Here is a 20,981-nt window from a genome sequence, read left to right on the forward strand (position 1 = left end):
TAAAAAAACCATGGTCTAGATAAACTGAGCATTTGTTCTTTTTTATACAGACTAACAAATCCTTTTCTATAGTTACAGCTAGTTAAGACAGTAAGTTAAGTCTCAGACTCCATAAGGAAGAGGGAGGGACACAATCAAGCCCTACTACTAAAAAGTTTGACGTACAAGGACTGGTAGTGTTGTCATGCAATATGTAATAATACTTATAAACATGTACGCAGAGGAATGTGTGCAGAAAGCCTCTGAAATGTTCACAGAAATACCGTGCAGCAGTTCGGGTGCTTTTATTTCTGGAACGCCTCTAACATTGCTCTCGGTTGTCATCCACGATACCGTGATTTTGCCTGCACAGCGCCAAGCTCAGCAGGCAAACGACGTTGCAGAAAGAGTCATCATGCTCTGGGAAGCTAGTGAAAGGCTACTTTCTCTCAGTGGTTTTGGCTCATAGTTAATTTATAAGATTGAAGTTAACATGACAGAGTTAAACACTCATCTCTCAAACACTTTCAAACAAGCTTGTTTATAGCACATACAGTATTATTGGTTATTTGCATTCCAGTATCATCGAAAGGCAGTGACAGATACGTGACGGAGGGTTCGAGTAACAGAGCAGTGGCAGGAGCTACAAGAACAAGCTGCCTAGGTTTCACGCACGTGCCCAACCACCGCCGGGCGCTCACAATTACAGTTTCACCCCAGCTCCCCATATAAATCATAGAATCATAGAATGTTTTAAATGCCAGGCTCATGTGCACAAAACAGGCGTGTTCAAAGATACAGACATATTTAACCAAATAGGTTTTCTCAGCAGAGTGTAATTTACTAAGATAATACATGAAAACCCCTGGTAACTCATCAGTTGTGAATAAAACTACCACTCTCTGGGAGCCAGGGAATGACTCCCTGTCACACCATTCACTCTTTGAAAGACAGCACTGTGGGGTGGCTTGAGCTCCCTTGAATTTTCCTCAGAAAATTTCCACTAGTAACTAATGATTGGTGGTGGGAGAATGTTTGTGTAGCTGATGTCCAATAAGTGGGATTTCACAACCAGTTTAAGCCAGTCAAAGACCCCGATGCTGCCAAAGTGGGGTGGGAAAGAGAAATGGCCCTTCTTACAGCACCATCTGCTTATGTTGGGTTAAGCATTATATCAAACCCTTTGTCTCATCCATGAAATATGGATAAAACCTACTATATCGGGGTAGGGGGGAAGCTTAACTTAAAAACTAGCAAGAGCTCCGGGTTACCTGGTATAGGAAGTTAAGTGCAAGGTTCTGTCAGTTGAAAATGCAGCCTGCTAGTAACTGCCATACTGGCATAAATGGCAAATAAAAAGTGTGCTGTAAGGAAATACCCTACATTCCTAACTGGCCCATCAAAGTGCTCTGCTGCAGTGATGAAACCCGTGTGCTGTTTAGTTCCCCAGAAAGTACATTCTCCCCAAACACAGCATGCCTGCCATGAATTAGGTTCCTGGAAAGAAGATTCTCTCTTCAGGACTCTGTACTGCTACCACAGCCTGGAGAAAGGCAGGAGTGGAAAGATGAAATAGGCCAAAAGATGATATACAAAAAGGGTTGACAAAAAGTTTTTTTTCAAACATGGCAGCTTTGCACAATATGATAAAGTGAACCCCCCACCCCTTGCTATTACAACATTAGCCTTCGTGATGGAGGTTCTTGTGGGCGATTTCAGAAGAGGACAAGACTCAGAAGGACATGGAAATCAAATGTGTGTCCCAGCACAGGCTGAGGCATACTGGCAGTACCATCCCTACAGCCACTAAACCCATTCTGTGGTTAAAAAGAAAATCTCCAGTCTTCAACCAGTATCCACCCACCCATTTTAACTTAGCATTAAAACAGGTCCAATGTCAATACCCAGTAGACATCCGTCCTCAAGATTTCAGGACAGCACTAGTTTTATCAGCCAAACACAAGAATGCAAAGGTGTAAGTATAGAGCCTCCTACTTCAACTGGGTGACTGAAAAGTGCTCCCTCCCTAGCAGAAAGAAATAAGCATGTCAGAAGTTATGGGGCTCTTGTCACGTTTGTCTTATGCTGTGGTAGCTGCATGAATCAGATACTGAAAGGGTCCCACATGAAGCAGATTCTGATTTAAATGAACTGTACACACAACCATGTGCACTTTATAAAAAAAGAAAAATAGTATTAAAATTTTAGTTTCATTTCTCCCTTTCCCACTTCCCTTTCTCAGTTGACAGTCAACCAGCTGGTTAACTGCTCTGAACGTGCACACTCATTCCCACATTTAACCAGTGCTCCCAGTGGGGCACTGTGCAGCCATATGCTACACCACCACTTTTTAATATTGAACCACAGCACACTGCCACTTCCCTAAGCTGGTGGCTGCGCTCTGAGTGACAGCACCTGCAGGAGCTCAGCAGAAGCAATTGCTTCACAGAAGAGCAAGATACAGAGCTGATCGCTTCTTTCCACAGAACATCAGCAGCAGGAAAGGGAGCTGTTGCCTTCACAGAGACAAACTGACCATGATGAGTGATGTCTTGCTGTTAACCTGGTTCCCTGTTGAGCCTGTAGCCATGCTTTGCTCTGGTTCTGCTCCTCCTATGAACGCTTCATATAGATCTTAAAAGGAAAGATAAACACCTGACAATACACGTCAAGATTTTAAGACAAAGCAAACTTTCAGGAAGCCTTTTCCAAACATGTATGAATTGTGTTGTTTTTTTCCTTAACCAAACAACAGAAAGTACCCCAGTTGAACAGCCTTCTCAGCAAAGCCAGAGGGTAGAAAGATGATGAAGTGGAACAGACTATAGCAAGCTGACATTTTCCGCAAGGTAACTCCCCTATTTAAAAATGCTCCCAATTATTTCTTAAATAGCATGACCTTTTAAAACAAAATCACAGACAATTTTAATAAAAACAATAATTTCTAAAATATTTTTGAATATCCCTTAAAACATTTTTCCACCTTTGACCACCCCTAAAGCACAAAAAAGCCTTCAGTAAAGCGAGAAGTCTGCTCCAACTTTTATGCAAGTTAATACTGCTGGCTACTGAGCAAGAAAAAAAGCCACAGTCAAGCCTTCACTTCAGAGCACTATTTAGTTAAAGATGAATTACTTGACCTTTTGGCAGCGTACAATGGAACAGAAGTCAAAGACACACGAGTTCTTCCATTCTCTAAACAAATTCAGCCCCATATCTATAAGAAATTACCTTTGTGTTAGAATAGAGCACACTTCGGAACAAAATGTTCAAGCTAATAAAGTTTCATGGAAGCCTCAAAGAGGGCAGATAAGTCTTCTTCTGTTTGGGGACGTGGTGATAGTTTAGTCACTCGCTCCTGTAAGATAAAAGAAAAACTGGATTGCAGAAGGTCGCCAATAAAATTAATCAAACAGTAGCTGAACTGTGGGCCTTTGTATTAACGTCCTTCGCAGAGAATAATAAGGTTTTGCAAATAAGTAATAAAGTAATTAAGGTTGAAGCATCATCAACTCTACAGTATTTTCAAGAATATAATAGTTTAAATTGCCTATAATTAAATACACAGAAGCAAGATTAAAATGCAGTTTAGTTGCAAAGTAAAGTACTTCAAATACGGGTCTTGTCAGTCACAGATGTCAGCACAGCAGTGGGTAGTATCCTGGGAACACAGTCCATTTTAAAACTCATTTGCCAGCATTGGAACCAGGAGGTCAATTTTTAGGGACCAAGGTATTCAAAAGACATCATCTCTCAAAGCCCAGGAACTGCCAGAGATGGGGAGAGTAAGCAGTGCTTGCGACTCAGGCTCCAAAAAAAGAGACACAGCAAGGGACGGTAGTGAAACTGCTTAATAAGTAGCCTGATACTTTGGAATCAGAATTCAAAATACTTGCGGTTGGTCTTCATTTGGATGGTGATTCAACAGAATTTTCGGGTGCTGAAGTCCCACTGACTGAAGTGAAACTCAGGTATACGCTTCACTGCTCTGCTTGACAAAATAACCACAAGGGCAGGGATGGCGACTCAGGAAAGCCCCAGGCTAGTGAGGACGAGGAGCTGTACTAGCGCAGGTACTCAGTTACGGCAGGAACGCTTGGCTGAAAGGGCTTAACATTAATCTACTGGTTGTGATTAGTACTTTTGTGCTTTCAGCAGTCAGTGATTTTAACATTTTATTGAAAGATGGGGGAGAGCTACAAACATCTGCAAAGACAGAGGCCAAGGCCTACGCTAGGAATGCGTTATCTTTAGATGACTGCGGTGCATTTTGGCAAGCCGGATTTTCTTCTGCTACAACCGGTTTCAATATCTCTCTCGTGAAAGAGGCTGTCCCAGTAAAATCTCTCATTTTTTTCCCCCCTTTTTCCCACGCGGGACAGCAGATGCCATTTGCTAGGGGCCTTGCCTCCTGCACCGAGTGGGATGCTGGGGAGGGGGCTCCTCCAGCCCCCTGCCTGGGGGGAGGCTCAGCTCGATGCCCTCCCGAGCAGAGCACACGCCGCCACTGCAGCCCAACGCCGCAGTGCAACGCTGCAGCCGCTCCGCTTCCCTCCCAACCCACGGGGCTGCGATTTGTGGACGGGCTGGATGTGGTTACACAGCAAGAGAGGCCACCGCACTGTGAACTTAGCATGTGAAATATTGGTCTAGCGTGGCGAGGAAGTCAGCTGTGAGATATTCACAGCTCATAATCATGCTCAGCATGGTTAGCACGGGCTTGCGAGGAGTCTGAAAAGCGTAGCTTCGCGTGCATAACCTTAGCTACACCAGAAGCTTTGCTGGTGCAGCAGTGGCAATCAAATGACACCTCTTTCCCCATCCCTGACCAGCACTGCTACGCAGATAGATCCAGCCAAAGAAAAGGGTAAGATTCTTCTATGCAGTTTTGAAACCAAACAGAAAATTCAAACGGCACCAGGGCAAAAGTATCCTGGGTTTTTTTCAGACTCACAATATGCAAAATATAACAACTCAGTGCTCAAGTATTCAGTAAATTCATCAGGCTTGTATTAGGACACGCTGGGCCAAATTACAGTTTTGCAGCTCTGTCCACCAAGATGGGCAGCGTTATCTGTAAAGTCACATGGAGCGAGAGGAGAGGATCACCCTGACGGACGGTAGCATTTCCCAGCTGTATCAACAGAAGGCTGCAAACAGATGCTCCTCCTGTATGCCTCAACATAGAGGCACCAGCGCTCCTTCTGCACGGGCCTGCTGGTGTTTGCTGGTGCTCAGACAGGAAGGCCCCAGCTCACCCAGTCTGACTCAGTGCACGCTGGTGTGGTGCCAAAAATGAGCTCCTGGCTCATCAGTGGTTCAGCCTCACTGCGGCTGCCTCTGGGATGTCTGCAGGGGGTGGGTGGGCTAGAGAACAGCTCTTCCATTTCCATCTCTCATTTTCAGTCCTCCCCATCTCCCCTCAAACACCATCACAGGGCCAGCCACCTTAGCCCTTGGGACAGCATCTTCTTTGCTAGACTCACTGCTGTCTGTAAAGAGAATCAATTTCAGTAGACTCAGGAAAATAAAATTCTGTTTTAACTGCAAGTATAAATGTTGATCCCAGGAGAGTTCCCACGCCAAATCTCAGCAGTTAAGAATAGCTTAGGTTTTGTTTTCCTGCAGCCTGCACTTCACAGTGTGGAATATACCCTGCACACTTATCAGTGCTATCACTACTGCACTGCACTGCCTTGCCGATGTGAATGGGTCAGTGCTGTATTCCAAAGAGAACCCACTGCAAAATGCAAAGAAAAAAATATACCAAAGATTAAACTGTTCGGACTACCCCTCTGGGTAATAATGGACTATTAAGGAACACTAGTACATTTTCATCATGCTACATCTCATACACAAAAATGAGGTTTGAGAAACTATTAGGTCATCTCATTTTACACAATACAATTAATCATCAATGCCCTGAGACGACAGTAAATGAATTAAAAGTCAATTTGAGCTAAGCTAACAAACAAAAAACCCCTTTGACATCTTTTGGTGAAGAACCCTCCCCCAGCTACACAAAACATGCCTTCAGTGAGATGTTGTGCTTGTGATGACCCAAACCTAATTGTTTTAAAGGAACATATTTATCAAAACAAAACTCCAAAATGCCTCATGACAATTTGCATGCATAACCTATTTGAAGGGAGCTCAGCTGGGTTTTCTTCCTGACTTTGCCACTGCTCTGTTGTGTGTGATCCAAAATAGTTGCACCTTTGTGTCATTTTCTCAGGTATAAAACAGGAATATTAACATCTACCCTCTGCTACAAGTTGCTCTCAGATTTATGAATGAGAAGAACGAGACATGGTAAAAGGTACCGCTGTAAAAAGTGAGTAACCTTTCAGCCCACAAAATTTTCACTTTCTCTGTAGTGTTTATTTCCCTTGCTACTACTTGGTGGAAATAAATCTTAAGTGGACAGAACAGTCCACAGCATATGAATCAAACTGTCTTTTTACAAGGAAGACACTGGATTTTGCTTTTGGAGTGGTGTGTTGCTTTTTGCAGTGTCTTTGTGAGCACTGAAACAACAAAGGGTATTACAAGTTTAATCTGTATCATCCCAGGGGACCTTATTTCAAATTCTGATAGGGGTCAATGGAACAAAAAAGCCATCTGGGAAGACAAGTGCAACTTCTCAATATGGAAAAGTTTAATGCAGCTCGATCATTCTTACCAGATAGCACTCGGTATTAAGGCTTTATCTATAACCCATCCTGCATACATAATTAACAGAGACAGTTATGAAAAAGCAGTATCTTCTACAAAGATCAAAGGCCTGTGAAAAACATCCTCTTTTTTAAAAATGTGATGTTTAAAAAAAAACCAAACCCATACACCTAGCCATTCTGAATCCATGTGAAGAACAGACTGCAGCATGCGCTCCATCTCACTGAAAAGAAAAACCTAAACTGTGCAGAGAAACAAAACACAGTTGACTATCCATAATCTTCTCCATTTTAATTGTTTTCATGTAGGACCAGAAATAAAATTTGCTCGAAAAGAAACACTTCTGATTTTTCAGAAATCTGCTCTTTTTATTTGACAAGAAAAACTGTTTTGCTTTCTGTCTTACCTGAGGCAGAGTGCCTTTGACTAACGCAGGGATGTCTGCTTTAGAATAACCAATTGCAGCTAAGCCATCATCAACATTCAGATCAAACAGGAATTTCCGGAGTGTGTCTGCCAAAATAAACCCCGCATCTTTGATTCTGGCAGTGCGGATGTCAGCTCCTAAAATAAGACATAATGCCTTGACTGTAGGGTGGAGAGAGAGGAGGAAGCCTGTTCTGGACTTAATTTAATCATAATATCAGCTGAATACATATCCATACATAACAGTGACTGCCCTAAAAACAACACGAAGTAGAAAGAGGAATCAGTCTTCATTTTACAGTTGGAATAGTTTGTGAAAGGTGAAATAAAACAAGATTGGGAGAAGCAGGTAACTGCTGCCAGAATGACTAACTGCCACATGAGGTTAACTTCCTTTCCCTCTGTGCTTACAGGGAGAAGCACTTTTCGGTCTGACTAACTGCTGGGAGGAAAGAAGCTAACGCATGAACGTCAATGGTATTTATTTTTATGGACAGCGTGCCAAACGCTAACTTTATTTTAAGGCCTTGAGTTTGCTGACATCTAGAGGACATGGAAACCACTGACTATTCTGTTCAGTTTCGCATTCAAAGAGAGGACAACAGCACATAGGCTGAGAAAGAGGAGATGGCACGGCGGTCTTCAAGGGGTTAAGTAAAACCTAAACTTAATGCTATTTGAATATGTGCTGACCTGTGTAGGATAACGTGGAACTGAAGAGGAGGAATTTGTATCACTGAAACATCTACTGAACAGTTATGAAAGCATCAATATAAACTGCAAAATTACCAGTATTTCTTACAGAATAGCTTGCTTCCCCTCCTTCAATGAATAGTCAGGACTTAATTAAAAGTAGTAACAAAAACTTGTCCAGATAGAAGACACAGGTTCCTCCATATGATTTCTTTTCAAAGTAGCCTGAGCTAAATTTGTTCTCTCTGTAACCTCAGTGATGTTACACCAGAACTATGCTAGGTCCAAGTGCCATACTGGGAGATGAGTAAGAGCACAACATAGCTACAGGAAAAATATTTTCTGTGATCCTCACGCAGTTCAGTGTAACATTCAACGGGGGTTAAGTGAACAGGAGACCAACAAGCTCATTTGAGGGTAGTAAGACTGGCAGTACTGTGATTGAGAATGTCTGGCAGAAACTGATAAATAAGGTATGACAGGCTCTTGTACAAAGTCTTGTGCTACTGGGATTATGCCATGCAGTCTGAGTCTATCCTGGGTTTTGCTGTAGAGGAGTAACTGGGACATAAATCCAGTATCTTCAGATCGTAAAGTAAAAGGGAAAGGGAGGAGGAAAAAAAAAAAAGGGACAGTAAATGTGAAGGGCAGTTTTAAAATACTGCTATAGTTCTAGTACTTTTTGCTCAACCTAAAGCATATATCAGCCTTTGATTGTGCTTAGAAAATTTCTGGCCACATGCACGCCTATTTCAACTGTTTAAGAATCCACCCAGGGAGGTATTAAGCTTTTTCTGGCTGTACCCAAATTCACAGCTGTACATACACACAACATAACTATTTAGTAATCTGCTCCATGTCATAAAATACCTTCTTAGTCACTGCATTTGGCAACATGACAGATTTGAATCAGCTACTGTAGTCAGTTGGACTCTGGACTGGAATCAGAAGTAAACACCCCAGGTGGGAATTGACAAATTCAATTCCACATGACGTGTTTTTGGCAGAGTCCCTTTACAGCAAGGCAGACAATAATATAGTTTAAATTTCCATTGAGAAAATTAACAGTGTCCTGGTTTCAGCTGGGATAGAGTTAATTTTCTTCCTAGTAGCTGGCACAGTGCTGTGTTTTAGATTTAGCATGAGAATAATGTTGATAACACACTGATGTTTTAGTTGTTGCTAAGTGTTTTTTATATGAAGTCAAGGACTTTTCAGCTTCCCATACACTGCCAGGTGCAGAAGAAGCTGGGAGGGGGACAGCCAGAACAGCTGACCCCAACTGGCCCAAAGGGACATTCCATACCATATGACGTCATGCTCAGTATGCAAGCAGGGGGGAGTTGGTGGTGGGGGAGGCAGCAATCGCTGCTCAGGGACTGGATGGACATTGGTTGGCAGGTGGGTGAGTGGTTGCATTGTGCATCACTTATTTTGTATATTCTTTTATCATTATTATTATTATTACTATTTTATTTTAATTATTAAACTGTTCTTATCTCAACCCATGCGGGGTTTTTTTTTTTTCACTTTTATTCTTCCAATTCTCTCCCCCATCCTCCTGGGGTGGGGAGTAAGCGAGTGGCTGTGTGGTGCTCAGTTGCCAACTGGGATTAAACCACGACATAGAGCTTTTACAGACAGAATTTACGGCAGCAGTTGATACCACAAAACCTAAAGGATTAAAATCAAGGAGCCACAGTCAAATTCTCTGACATGCTGTGCTGGCCAGTTATCCAGAAATATGTTCTTAGTCTACGTTGACTTGTATGTTATTACTACATGAACATAGACATCTTGTAGCTTCGTATATGATTACAACTAGGTTTGCATTCTGGTTTTGACAATAGGCAGGACTGCATACTTCGGAGGAAGGCTGAACAAACCTCATAGCCAACATTTATAAAATAAACGGAATTTTCCCCCAATGTATTTTTTCTGATCATGTTGTTTTACATCCTCTTTAAAATACTGCGATATTTTCATTGTCTATATAAAAGTCCCACTCTTCCTTGAAACCCACAGTGCTTTCAGATTACTTATACAAGGAAATCATACATGTGACCGGAATGCTGAGCCTTGCATGCAGAAGGCTGACCATACAAGGGACTGAACACAAATTTTCCAAATACCAGGAGAGTTGCCCTAACCACTTTCTCTCTACTCTCTGCACTGCTGTGCATGTTACTGTGATTGCTCATTAGCGAGCATGGGTACCAGCAGCAGTTTAGCTACAAAGCAGTCTAGTGCAGGCAAAAAACCTGACCTTAGATACAAATAAATTAGCCCACCACAGAGCCATGCTGTCACAGCTAGATTGCTAACAGCTCCGAGATTACGTCACTGAAAGGTAGTTTATCACACACAGCCATGCTGGGGGTGCAAGGAAGAGGTATCCTTTCTTTAGGACACCTTCTGGTGATGGGTTATGCACATAACAAAGCACTGTGTGAGAAGATAATCTTTAAATGAGCTGTCAGCTTGCAGCATTTACTTTTATTCTGCTAAGAAGCAGAGCAGGCCACTTTGTTCATTAACCCACTTCCGAGCCATCAGAAATGTGCCCACAGTATAGCTACTCCGTACTTTCCCTTGACATTGGCCACTGAGAAATCCCAACACCTACAAACAAGCTTGGGCCTACATTAGAAAGACCGAAACCCACAGTTGTGTGCCACGGAAAAAGAGCAGGAGTGACTCAGAGCATCACTGTCCTAATTCATTGCCACAGCAGGAAATGTGTTAGGCAAAATGCTTCCTTTTAGGTAACAGATGCACGTGAGTACTGGTTTGTTTTATGGTATCTACTCTAAAGTAACTACTCTCCATGAAGCACCAAGAGAGATGCCAATCACCGCTACTGTTTCCCGATTTGTAACAGATCTACAGTCAATTTCAGCTGTCCACTTTTCTAGCCAAGAAGCAGATTTCTGCAGCTTGCTTCTCTAACTACACCATCCAATATCAAAAATTTAGCATTATTCTACCTAAGTTTGCATTATGTGTAACTCATTCAGACTCCAGAATCTTGTTTTTTAAACTTAAAACCTCTGTAACAACCAACTACAATTGCTTGCACACATTTTTTTTTCCCTCCCAGAAAGACCTTTTGGAAAGCATTCCATTTGTCTGAGTAAGCTCTATGCACAGAGATTCCTACCTAGTATCTCTGCAGCTTCCAAGTGCCGCTCAGGACGTATCTGTGCTGTGAAAGCAAACACTGCTGGTGATGTCAGCACCACAGAAAGGCCATGTGGCTGGGGAAGAAATATGAAAAGAAGAAGAAGAAAAAAGAATAAAATCACATAAACAAGACATGTACTTTCAACTTCAATGTGCTTTAATGCTCATTAATGTGAGATAACAGAGAATTGAAATGTATAATATGAAAACAAAGATAAACCAAGTTTTACCACTAAAGAGTGATCCACATTATAATCCTTTGGTTTATAAGTTTTCACCAAACCAGAAATAGGGTAAGACATTCCATGGCTGGAACAGAGAGTAGAGAGAAAGTGGTTAGGGCAGCTCTCCTTCTATTTGGAAAATTTGTGTTCAGTCCCTTGTGCAGTCAGTCTTCTGTATGCAAGTCTCTAGGTACAGGTACTTAAAAGGTATTTAGGTATAGATATGGTATGGATATTAGGTACAGACAACCCTCACCCCTCTGCACCTTAGGGACATAGCTGTGAAAAACAGTACCTCCTTATTTTGTGAGTGTGAAGTTATATTACTCCACTGACTGGACTGAAAGATGTTCAGTTACTACAGTAATACAGATATGCCAAAAATAGCACAATCTGCATCCCTAACTGATCACACTGCTTGAGAAAAATAAACATTAATTTAAAAATATAATTAAAGACTGGATCTGTTCAAACAAAAGGAATGAAAGGAAGGTCTCTGAAGAGTATGAATGCTAATAACTTCCCCACGCAATTCAGGCTTAGGCTTTACTTCTCTGAGATTTTCACCCATATGAAACTACATTGCCTTGCAATATTAATCACAGCTCATTTCAGCCTGCTGAATGCCTACCGCACAGACAAACTTACAGACAATTGCATCAGCTCAGGAATGGCACAAGATTACCTCATCGCTGTCTCACTGCAGAACAGCTGGCATGAAATTCAACATTTTAAATGCCGTTGACTTTTTTTTTTTCTAACTATGGTTTTTACTATCACAGAAGGTAAAGAAGGCCATGTTTTGTAATTTTCACGATCGGATTTGAGTATCACAAGCCAGAATACACAATCCTCATACACATAAATGCCAGGAGCCCATCAATTTCTCACAACACAGCTTCTCCTGCATCACAGGCCACGCTACAATGTCTTATTACATATTCAGCAACAAAGGCAGCAATGTCTTTCACATTCTGAAACAAATACTAGCTAGAGGCTGACCTCGGATGGGGTTAGCATTTTTCTGTACTCACCAGAGATGAACACCAGCATTGCCAAAGCCAATACCAGCAAAAGCACTTGCTAGGTGCATGTTGGCTCTTGCTTCACGGTCTTCAGGGTTCCTGATGGCTCTGTGCACCAATGGAGACAATGGTACCAGTGAATTCACAAACAGATTGGTAATTCAGGATGGAGAAGGGAGAGAAAGCTTCTTTATGGACAGAAACCTCTAAGATAAGCTGAGATAAAAATGCTGGAAATAGGATCAATTCAAACTTCAGAGAACAATCCTGTTTCTGGATCAGTAAGTAGACCGAACTGGTTCAGTGAAGGGCAAGTTTCCTTTCACTTTTCTAAAAACTGAGGAAATGGAGTGAATTTAGCCGTATTCACCTCAGTTGTGGTTTAAGCAATTGTACTTAGGAGCTTTGGCAATCCTATGTATGGCTATAATGATCACTCCAGCTTTCTCACCATCTCATTAGGTGGTGTTCTGGTCCCCACCACCTGTGCGGGAGGAGGACAGGGTTCCTTGCCTTCCTATGCATCAGACTGCTTGTGTAGTTTGACACCACGGAGAGAAAGCCTCATTAATAGATTCTACAGGAACAATAAACAACTACTTTGACTAGCTAGGTACTGAAAAATTTCTTTTATAAAAAACCCCACTGATCTTTAATAGAAGTGCACATGGTACACAAAAGCTGTATAGAGGCTACAACTTTATTGGTAGGGATCAAAACCAACTCCCAGTTAAGTCAAAACTTAATCTAAACTGAAAGTCTTCTAAGTATGAACTAGTTTTCAGTAAATGAGTAATTTTGCACATTCATAAGTACATGTGGTTACCTTCTTGACGGATGTATAAGAATCTTAATTTACACTGAAGGTCACAGATATTACACCAGCAGTATTTCATTCAGTTTGTTACATATTCCCGTTATACTATGATAGACAGAGGATTCTTGAAAAATTATGTGAATGCTGCTTCCATATTAACTGAAATACCTTTAACTGAGGACTTATAAAATAGATTTACGGAGGCGTTAAAAAGCTACCTCCTCAAGACAACCTAGTAACCCTAATTTTACTTACAATTTAATTTGAAAACCTTTTTGCTTTATTTAAGAGAAATCCAGGGTAGAAAATGAAGGTTTAATGGAATAGTTTGCCTTATTTTAGCCCCAAATTCAAGTTCTTCTAAGCATCCCTTTTTGTGCACTGAAGACTGAACACAGTGTGAGGGGGGTGGCTCTTAAACGCGTTACCTTTTCAAATATTTAGCCACAATGCGCAGAGCATGAAGAGCCCAGACATCACTGATGGGGTTGCTGCCTTGGTAAGCTGGTCGGTCAATTGGATTTGAAGGGCAGGGACTGCTAAAAAAATGAATTATTTAAGTGGGAAAGCTCCATTTTACTGCCCTGCTGCCCACTGAATGAAGGTGGTTCTTACTCATTTCTGGTGTTTAACAGTTGCCAAAAATGGAAATACAATCTTAGAGATAACTGGAAGAATGCTGGGGGGGCACCTCCAGAGCGCTTCGCTCTCCAACAGACACACAGAAGGCAACCCAAACACAGTCACAATTAGCTCACACCACAAAGTTAGGTTGGATGAACTAGCATCTTGGGGTGTAATCCTTTTGACTGAAGAGCACTGTGCACCTGCAGTGGGTGCGTTTCCTTTTTGTAGGACAGGAACTGTAGGAGGCTTTAGCACTGGGAGCATTGTAAGCTACCTTTCTTTTAGAAGTATTGACCATTAAAAAATTAGGAGTATGACCTTTAAGTGGAACGGCCAACAGTCTCATCTCCCAGACACTCATGAATCTGACTACATAGAGAAGGGGCACTGCCTGCGTGCCTATGTTCAGATGTACAAAACTACAGATAAACGATTCTCATTTATGAATAAATGCCTCAGTTCCATTACAGACACTGTAGTTCAGGATCCTTCACCAAGCTTGAGAAATCACACAGTTTCATTATACATCTATTACTTTAATATACACAACACGCAAAAGCAAAGTAAGCTCTGGCCCTCCAAATAGAAACTTCTATGCATTTTGTGCAGTTAAAAGCTGTAGGTTTAAGATGATGAAAATTTTGTGCCAAATGAAAAGCACATTATGAGAGAGGTTCTGAAGATGGTCATAATTGGGCTAAGACCTGCCAGCATCCCACAAGCTTTCACAAATTTTTGTGGACACATCATGGTTTTTATTAGAAAAATCCTTGTTCTCTATTCCCTGCCATGTCTGTGAGACATGCTTAATGCTGTCACAGCTGTGATTAATCATCTACATGATCTCTTAAAAAGGGGACACCTGGACTCTTGCCCCTGACAACCATCCTGGAAGCACACAGTTTCTCCAGTGCACTGCAAAAACATTAAAATTTCTGCAAATGAGTGATTTGTTTCCAAACATTCTGAGAGAGGTAGTGAAATTAAGTAAGAGGAAAGTATAACGGAGACCACCTTAACAAGAACAGAAAAGGGAGAAAAAAGATCATCCTCTTCTGCTCCTAAAATGTATTTTTTCTACAATCATAGTAAAAATACAAAATCATAATAAACTCAAGTAGCAGCCTACACAGAAAACTCACCAAAGCACATCAAAGCCACTGTTGGCCACTATTCGCTCAGGCATAGACAGTGTGTGTAAAGGATCAACAATGCCTAATGTTGGCTTAATGGCTCTTGAAGCAATACCTGCAATATGTGAGGAAAATGAGTTTAGGATTTTTTGCAACAAAATAGGACAAGACAAGCTTAAGGTTCAAAATGTAACAATAATGAGGGGAAATTATTTGAAACTATGAAGATAAAAGCAAAGACAGAGAAGGGAAAGTAAGAAGTATCTATGAATCTAAGTCTTACTAATGATGAAGTCCCTGTAAGAGAGTTATATGATTTGAGACTGTTACCTGAAGTGAAGTACACCAATGTTATCTCTCTTTGTAACCCTCCCTGAGCAGCCTATACTTTCAAAATGCCTGTGCTGAACAGCATCTGCAACATTATTTTTAGATTTGTATCTACTGTGAACAATTAGAGGGCAAGACTGGTTTGTGTCTACTCAATTGCTATTCCTAATTGCTGTCTTCAGCATCAGTAATAACCATGCCTTCATATGTTGGTTAAAGGGGCACAGATGTAGCTTTGAGAGAGAGACAGACAGACAGAGACACACAGACTGATTGACTACATATAGACTAGAAAACTCTGAGCTACAGTCAGAGCTCCTTAGTACACCCATTTGGGTCCCAAGTGCTGTGTGGCATATAAAATCCACACGTTTAGAACTAAACCCTCAAAACAGCTATGAAGCTTCAGAGGACATTTTAGCCTTAATCTTTTTTTGCCAGGGATGGAAAGGCCAAAGGAAGACAGTGCCCCTCGCTTGCAGAGCATCTCAGGCCTGAGGTTTCTAAAGTCAGGAAAAAGAACATTTGGTTGCAATTACACAACAAAGAAACAGAAGTCTTAAAAGCAGAAAGAAAAATACAGAGGAAATCAAGAACAGTTGGTTGACCCTGAATGTAAGTAGAAATTTCCTTTGCAATTAACATTTTCTGCCATTTGAGAACATGAAAGATTTTATTTTCCTGTTTTGCCTTCAAACTATAATCCACTGTATAACATAGGTATTTCATTATGTTAATATGCTATAAATTTAATTCAAGAAGGAAACCTTTAAGCTCTTCAAATTTGCCTGTGGCAGCAGAATCAAACAAATGACATGCGGTATCCCTTTCTTTCAAGGCAGGGAAACAATGAAGACGTTGGAAAAGCAATTGTCTTGAACAGCAGACAGAAAAAAAATCTCACCGGTTTTTACTTTTAGTTCTTTGAAGTCAAAAATGGCAACACCAGTGGTTTCACTTCCAGTTCCAGCTGTCGTAGGAACTTAAAAGGAAGAATGGGAATAACAACAAATAGTAAGCAATACATAATATTGCAAAATAGATAAATAAGACACACAATAGTAATGCCACCAAGAATCTCAGAGGTATCCCTGATCTGAAGCGAGCACGTCAAAGAGAAACTGCCACTCTGATCTCTTTTCTCAGGAAAAGGAGTTGAACTCAACTAAACAAGACAAACCAAAGACAAAAACTGTGATTTTACTTCCACTGAAGCAAATAGCAAAATTTCTGCTGAATACAACTACAGCAGAGGTAAGCCCAAAGGAAAGTGAAACAGTCACGGTAAACTGATTTCTGTAGAAATATGATACAGAGTGTAGAATGACTCCCCTTCTCCTAGCCCTAGCCCTCACCCTCACCCTCCATGCCCGTCCCCCTCCTGCTTTACCTGCAATAAGTGGTTTGAGGGGCACAGTGACAGGCTTCCCTTTCCCAATAGGAGCATTGACATAATCCAAGAAGTCTGATGTAGGGCTAGACGCATACAAGTTGGCAGCTTTACAGGTGTCTATTACAGACCCACCTCCAACAGCAACATAGGCATCAAACTCTCCCTTTTTAGCAAATGTAATGGCATCCAGGAAACTTGGAAAACAAGAAAAGCTTTCCAATTAGTCAGGAGGAAAAACAGCACATAGAGAAACTAACTATTAAGACCAGTGTACAGGCCATGAGGAGGTGTTTAAACAGCTGTACTGCATGCTGTGAGAGCCTAGGCACTACTTTGGGAAGTGCACTGTCAGAAGTAGTACCTTTGGTCTGTTGGCTCCACCCGGACGTTATCATACATCTGAAAGTTTATACCACATTTTGCCAAGGAATTCAGTACGGCATTTACAGGAGGGAGTTGGGAAAGGTTTTTGTCTGTCATCAAACAAACTCTTCTAGCACCAAGGTTCTGCAGGTCCTACAATAACAATGAAATTTAAAAACAAACAACTGGTATAAAATCATACACTGCACTATTTAAATACTAATCCAAAACAACTGAACCATTTAATAATAATAAAAACCTTGACCTAAAAATAGCTGGTTGTTGTGAAATTTTTGCAACAGTATCAGCTAAAGAAAAAGAGGATTAACCACATACATATAGGATGCAAAAAACAGCATAAAGCTGCCAAATTTCTATAGTTGAAGTCTTATGACAGAAGAAAACTAATGATAAAGATATTGAACAAGTGAAAAGACGTGGAACCACTTAAGACTACAGTAAAATGTAAAATATTTTTTCATAATATTTTTTTCCCCACCCAATTCCTGTGACATAAAGTCTTTTTCACAGATTAGGTCTCCCCTAACTGCTTACCAGAGCACGACATTAAAATCTTGAAAATTTAATATTGAATATTAATTTATTGATGAAAAATCAAAGTCAGATGGCAACAAGAAGGAAAATAATACCACATCCTAACCTTTGCTAAATTAATTGTTATAATAGCTATACAAAACATGCAATTCTAAATAATCCTAATGCTGTTTAAAGACAGAAATTCTGTTTAACTGCAATTACTACCTATTAATTTACAAATTTTAAAATAAAGAAGAAAACTGTTAATGCCATAAATGCGAAGAAGAGAGGGAAAGGATGATAAATGAAAAAAACCAATGACAAAGGCAAACTGGAACAATGTACTCAGGTGAATCATCTCACACTGCTGAAACAAACATTCTAGGCTTTCACAGTGCAAACTCAGAGCTGAACGAATATCCACCTAATTTAATGGAAAGTCTCTGATTCATTTTAATGAACACTGGAAGAGACAAAAGCGATCTTGAGAAAATCCTGGTGGGTCACCAGGATTCAGAACTTTTTGAATTAAATTCCCTGTCAGAGAAAAATATTGTTGCATAATCCTGGCAAATCATCAATGATCTTATTATCTACTAAGCCGCATTTCACATACTCGCATATACCACAGCAGTATCGATGTAACGTGCTTCCATTCTTTACTCAACAGTATTTTCCAACCTCTTTACGCTCATTTATATGACCACACATACTGCAAAGCAGTGGAGATTCAGACACACCATATATAAGCTTTCCCTTATAAAGTGGGTTGATAGCACCAGCCGCCCTTCAGAAAACAACTTTTCACCAGTGATGGACTTACACTACGGAAGCTTACCATGCCGATCTCTTTAGTAACTCCTTCTCCATAGCGGATGTTCGAAATGGCCATCTACAAAAATAAAAGAACATATTTTTTCTGGAAAAATGGAGAAATGGCATCTAGTCCCAAGCAGTCAAAAATATAAATATTTACTAAGGTAAATATTTGTCAAATGCCATATGTGGAAGTATACAAAATACTACTTTTAAAACAAATGTATTTTATTATTAAATCTACCTCAAATGCATAGTCTGTATTTCCCAGGGTAGGCCGTTCAGGGACTGGAATGGAAATGAAACAGTAAAATTAGGGAACAAAAAGTGACTTCAATCTGTATCTCAGTACTAGAGTTGACAGATTCCTTTGCTTTTAAAATCACTAATATATTTGCACAGGTCATCTTGGCTTGTCTGGGTAACAGTGACCCATTTAGTCCCTTGTCGTTCGCGACATTAAATGATCCAAGTACTTAATTTGATCCACATTATTCAGCAGAACAAGAGTGGTTTTTTCCTTCTTTCAAGAATTAATTCCTTCGTGTAAAAACTGAGTAAGTTAGCAGGAAGTTTGCAAAGAATTCATTTGCAAAGACCAGAACAGCACATAACAGGTAGAACTGAGTATCTGCAGAGAACACAGGCTGCTACATACAGGTCGAGAGGTGTAGGGGCTGCATGACAACCTTCAGAACAACTTTTAAGACAAATCCATGAGACATCCTCCTAATGCACCGGGACAGAAAATATCTTTTGTACGTGTGAGAGTAATACTGACAGGCATTTACGCTACTTTTTACTTCTGCCTAGTCCTGAACTTGCAGGTAAAACTGAATTGCTTACTTGAAAATTAAGAAACTGCATGCATTGCTAATAATAAACAAGAGTTTTAATAAGAATTGGTGTGTCACTATCAAATTTATTTAGCAGAAGAGAGAAGGTATTTATAAGGACAGTATTTCAGTCACATCTTCTCTCCACCATGTCATTCTTGCAGGAATTTCCACAAAACCCTCCATTTCTTGCATACCCTGATTTTGCCACAAAGTGAAACAAACTGCATCAACTGAAACAGCCCATTCTTCTCCAAGAAAAGATCAGATGAGGCATTCTGCTCTTCCCGCTGAAGTCATGCCTTCTGGCTGCTGTATTAATTGAAAATATGCGATTTGGATTCAGATCCAATGAGTGAATCCATGATAATAAGTCTTGCAGACACTCTGGGGTGCACTGAAGCACTGACCCACAACAGTAACACATAGATGTATTAAAATCCTTTATGCACGTTCTATTCAAGCCCAGGCCAGCTGCTATCAACTCTTTCATTGCCATCTCTTGCCAGGCTGTATGTGTTTGACCTCTCCTGGAGTTTGAGTCTGCTGTACTCTCAGTCATTAATTTGACAGGCTAAGAACATGTCCAAGCCATTTACTCTCTTGCTTTCTGATACTATAATAGATGCCCTGCCGTTATATTCTTGAGCCAAACTTAACTTTCAGGAAGAATTTCACCGAGTTCAAAAATGGCACTACTTTCTCAAACACCTCCAAGAAACAAAATGAACATTTTTTTGTTGTTGTTACAGTTGCTGTTAAATCAATTCCCACTATTTCGATACTTACTGAACTGGTATCATCTTGCTATGTAATAGACTCAATTGCTGCCTAACACTTACAGAGAGGGTTCATAACCAAGACACATATTTAGTGAGGGCTTAGTTTGAATTGACCGAGCAGGTCATCAAGCAGACAAGCAGACGAATGAGATTCTATTTCTCAGCTGCGCTATTGTCTTGCTGTATGATGGTCTTGGGCAGAATCAGTATCTGAACATAGATCTAGCTTTTCCACACGTAAAATGGTAATGGTAATTCTTTTAAAAGCATCTTAAGTAAGGCACGTGAAACCAAGCCACTCAGAATTACACATTCCTGAAATTATGGCCCAAAATACTGGTTTTTATTGGATCTGGAGACTGACCAGCAGGGAGATAGCTATTCCCATAGCCTCCCTACAGTCAATGCAAACAGAAATTGCTCCCAGGGTGACTTGGTCACTCGGCGCAGCTCTCCTGCTGTTACTCCACAACCCTGGCCTAAGTAAGCTGTGTTTTCAGGACTGACTTGATAAAAAGCCTATGGAGATTACATTCCCCAAGCCAAAGCAGACCTTTGTATATAGCTCCTTTTTATCCACACCGCTTTCTGTTTCTTTTCCAATGTAACAGATGCTTATTTTTTCCCTCAAGAGCAGATCTAAAGCTGAGATAGCTCAGGTGATGACAGCAGTAGTAGCAGCCGGAGCTAAACTCCGATCAATGTGCCTCGCGGTAAGGGGAGGGAGGGACAGGATGCATCAGCTGCAGCTTACGTGGCAACGGTGAATCTCTCTGCCGATAACCACTGTCATCGTATGGCTGCAAAACGAGAGACAGCTTACCTCCCCCTTCAAACGCGTCTCCTTCCTAGCTGTTACCTGCACCCAGGTTACACCAACACGTAGGGCTCTACAGGGCCACGGTCTCCTCCAGAATTATTTTGGAGACACAAACTAAGTCTTACCTTGGGAATATGTGTGGCAATGGCTCGGGCACCGACACCTAGTTAAAAGGCAAAAAAACCCCAAACCCAGAGGCACGGTTAATAGGAAAAACTAAAGCAGAAGAAGGAAGCTGCTCCTGCCCAGCACGCCCCCTGCCCCAGAGGGCCCTACCAGCCCAGCCTGGCTGTGCGGGCAGGCCCGGCCGGCCCCCGGGGCC

At 41.0% G+C, this 20,981-nt stretch overlaps 1 protein-coding gene across 1 annotated transcript in view; it reads right to left on the minus strand.

Annotated features, from left to right (window-relative positions):
- Nucleotides 1-739: 739 nt before the first annotated feature.
- Nucleotides 740-20,981, minus strand: part of ADHFE1 (alcohol dehydrogenase iron containing 1) — a 21,040-nt gene continuing 798 nt past the window's right edge. Inside the window, 14 exon segments of the mRNA XM_009634107.2 lie at nucleotides 740-2,613; nucleotides 3,211-3,337; nucleotides 7,061-7,218; nucleotides 10,934-11,030; nucleotides 11,187-11,265; nucleotides 12,215-12,313; nucleotides 13,451-13,609; nucleotides 14,792-14,897; nucleotides 16,017-16,094; nucleotides 16,503-16,699; nucleotides 16,867-17,021; nucleotides 18,244-18,297; nucleotides 18,466-18,509; nucleotides 20,785-20,875. Of these exon segments, the coding sequence (XP_009632402.2) occupies nucleotides 3,254-3,337; nucleotides 7,061-7,218; nucleotides 10,934-11,030; nucleotides 11,187-11,265; nucleotides 12,215-12,313; nucleotides 13,451-13,609; nucleotides 14,792-14,897; nucleotides 16,017-16,094; nucleotides 16,503-16,699; nucleotides 16,867-17,021; nucleotides 18,244-18,297; nucleotides 18,466-18,509; nucleotides 20,785-20,875 (1,401 nt within the window). The 3' untranslated portion in view covers nucleotides 740-2,613; nucleotides 3,211-3,253.

The sequence above is a fragment of the Egretta garzetta genome, unplaced genomic scaffold, assembly GCF_000687185.1.
Source record: "Egretta garzetta isolate BGI_Z169 unplaced genomic scaffold, ASM68718v1 scaffold132, whole genome shotgun sequence".
Taxonomy (NCBI): domain Eukaryota; kingdom Metazoa; phylum Chordata; class Aves; order Pelecaniformes; family Ardeidae; genus Egretta; species Egretta garzetta.